General features: G+C 42.3%; 1 protein-coding gene across 1 annotated transcript; it reads left to right on the top strand.

Moving 5' to 3' along the window:
• The first annotated feature begins 1600 nt into the window (after positions 1–1600).
• Positions 1601–2296, top strand: LOC145998322 (uncharacterized). The gene has a single exon (XM_083134728.1). It carries the CDS (start codon positions 1601–1603, stop codon positions 2294–2296), a length of 696 nt encoding a protein of 231 aa, XP_082990854.1.
• The last annotated feature ends 251 nt before the right edge of the window (positions 2297–2547 follow it).

Genomic DNA, 2547 nt, shown 5'->3' with positions numbered 1-2547 from the left:
TTAAATGGACGTTAAATTTGAACTTGGCAATAGAAATTTGGTAAGTTTTCGATGTTATAAGTTCGATACCTCTTCTTCTGTATGTGTTTGGGCTTTCTTAATCTCGCTTTAGACGAAAGCATTTTCCTTAACATTTACGCCATGACCAAAATGCTACCGTGTAAAGTGAGAAATGTTATGGCATTTCTCAACGATAGAACACGTCTTATATCCGTATTTTTCGTACATAACCAATCAGAAGCGACCTCTATGTCACGAGTGAAGTTTTAATGGCTGCCGCGTGAGATGTAAATAATGTATCACTTCAAATTTTTAAAAGCCGATAACTATTCAACCGAGAGGAATAACGTTTCGTGCAAAACGTTATTAGATACAATACAATGGCGCTGCTTAAATACATACTTTACAACGTTTACTGTACACGTATGGAAGATTCTTCTTTGTAGCTAATCAGTGGTGATTTATTCATTCTAGTTTTTTGGACTTTTAACCACTGTTATTTTTTTAAAAAGATTTACCTACGTTTCGGAGGCTGAATCTGCCTCCGTCTGCTAGCGTGTAGTCTGTTAGGTGACATAAATGGTTGCCTAGGAGGATTATTCTTGGTGGCCTAGGCTCCACCGTGTCTATCGGTCACAAGGACCTCTGTATACAAAATAATTGCCAGGTAAGATTATGAGTGGCCCAGGCTCCACTTGTCAGATGACCACGTCAAGGTCAAAATCAAGGCTTCGTATGGCACCGTTAGGTTTCCACCTTGATCTCCGGGGACTGGACCGCTCCGGATTGCATGTTGACGTAAAGCAAGGTTGGTGTGCAATGTGTATGAATAGTCTATAGGGACTATGCGTGAGATCTTATGTGTGTGGAGGGATAGTGTCCGAATTTTGTACTCTGGTCCCGTTGTTGTTAGTGATTTTTGTAGTTTGTATTTTTGTACACAGGTCCTTGTGACCGACAGACCCGGTGGAGCCTAGGCCACCAAGAATAATCCTCCTAGGCAACCATTTATGTGACCTAACAGACTACACGCTACCCTGAAGACGGAGGCAGATTCAGCCTCCGAAACGTAGGTAAATCTTTTTTAAAAAATAACAGTGGTTAAAAGTCCAAAAAACTAGAACGTATGGAAGAATGTTTTAGTTGTTTCAAATGTAAACACAATGCACTCAGCATAGATGGTGTAACTCGACGTGTCTTTCATGATGTACAGGGTGTGGTCAAAAGTCTGGACCGGGCTAAATATCTCATAAACCGGGTTTGTGTGTGATCGGATGTCAGTTGGTATCAATGTTAGTGGGAGGGGGAAACGTCATGACGTGATTATGGTGGTCGTCCGCCATCTTGGTGGCGGCCATCTTGGATTCAACTTTCTTATTTCAAATGGCGACATGGTCGTGTGACATATCAAAAAACATTAGCTTTTCAAGAGGAATCGAGTGGCGAAGTTAGTTTTTCAGTAACATCAACGGTGTTGAAGTTATTCGCGAATTTAGGGTATAATGTGTTAGATTTTGTATGTCATTTGTATGATATGTGAAGCGTTGTATGACACAAAAACTGACTGTGTTTCATTTTTTTTCACAGGTAGGACCATAACATGTTAACTCGTGAGGAGAGAATTGAAATCATCCTTTCCGCTGGAGGACGCAGTTCAGCAGTAATAGCAGCTGACTTCAACGAGCAGCATCCTAATCGCGAACCCGTGACGGACAGTGCTGTGCGAAAACTAATCCGAAAATTTGGCGCAACGGGAAATGTGCACGATTTACCTCGATCAGGACGACCACGAACTGCGACTGATCCAGACACATCAGCAGCCGTATTGGGAGTATTGGTGAAGAGTGCGACAAAGAGTGTGAGACGTCTATCACGTGAACATAATGTTAGTGTCAAAAGTGTTCAAAGAATCCTGAAAAGGGAAAAGTGGCACCCCTACAAATTACAGCTGAAACAGAAATTGTCAGAGGATGACCCTGATAGACGAATTGAGTTTTGTGAGTGGGCGTTGGCCCAGATTGCACGTGACCCATTGTTCCCTCATAACATTGTTTTCAGTGATGAGGCAAATTTCTACGTCACAGGCGAAGTGAACAAGCAAAATGTTCGGTACTGGGCAGACACAAATCCAAATTGGATAGATGCAACCAAAATGCAAGGTGGTGGTAAGGTTATGGTGTGGTGTGGTATATGGTGTGAGAAACTTATTGGACCTATCTTCATCGATGGAAACCTGGATGCTGAAAAGTATGAAGATATGCTGGAAAGCACTGTTATGCCACTTTTTTTTAAATGAAGAAGGGACATTTCCTCCATATTGGCAACAGGATGGCGCACCTCCATATTATGGTCGTGATGTTGTAAGGTGGCTCAATGAACAGTTTCCCGGTAGCTAGATAGGTCGGCGTGGACCAGTTGATTGGCCTGCACGGTCTCCCGACTTGACACCTTTAGATTTCTATCTTTGGGGGCACCTTAAAGCTATTGTGTATCAATGCAAAATTACCAACGTTGCCCACCTAAAAATGAGAATAATTGAGGCCTGTG

The sequence above is a fragment of the Lepisma saccharinum genome, chromosome 14, assembly GCF_977018435.1.
Source record: "Lepisma saccharinum chromosome 14, izLepSacc3.1, whole genome shotgun sequence".
In the NCBI taxonomy this organism is placed as follows: domain Eukaryota; kingdom Metazoa; phylum Arthropoda; class Insecta; order Zygentoma; family Lepismatidae; genus Lepisma; species Lepisma saccharinum.
The sequence above is the reverse complement of the archived record's forward strand: the minus strand, read 5'-3'. Positions and strand labels throughout refer to the sequence as shown.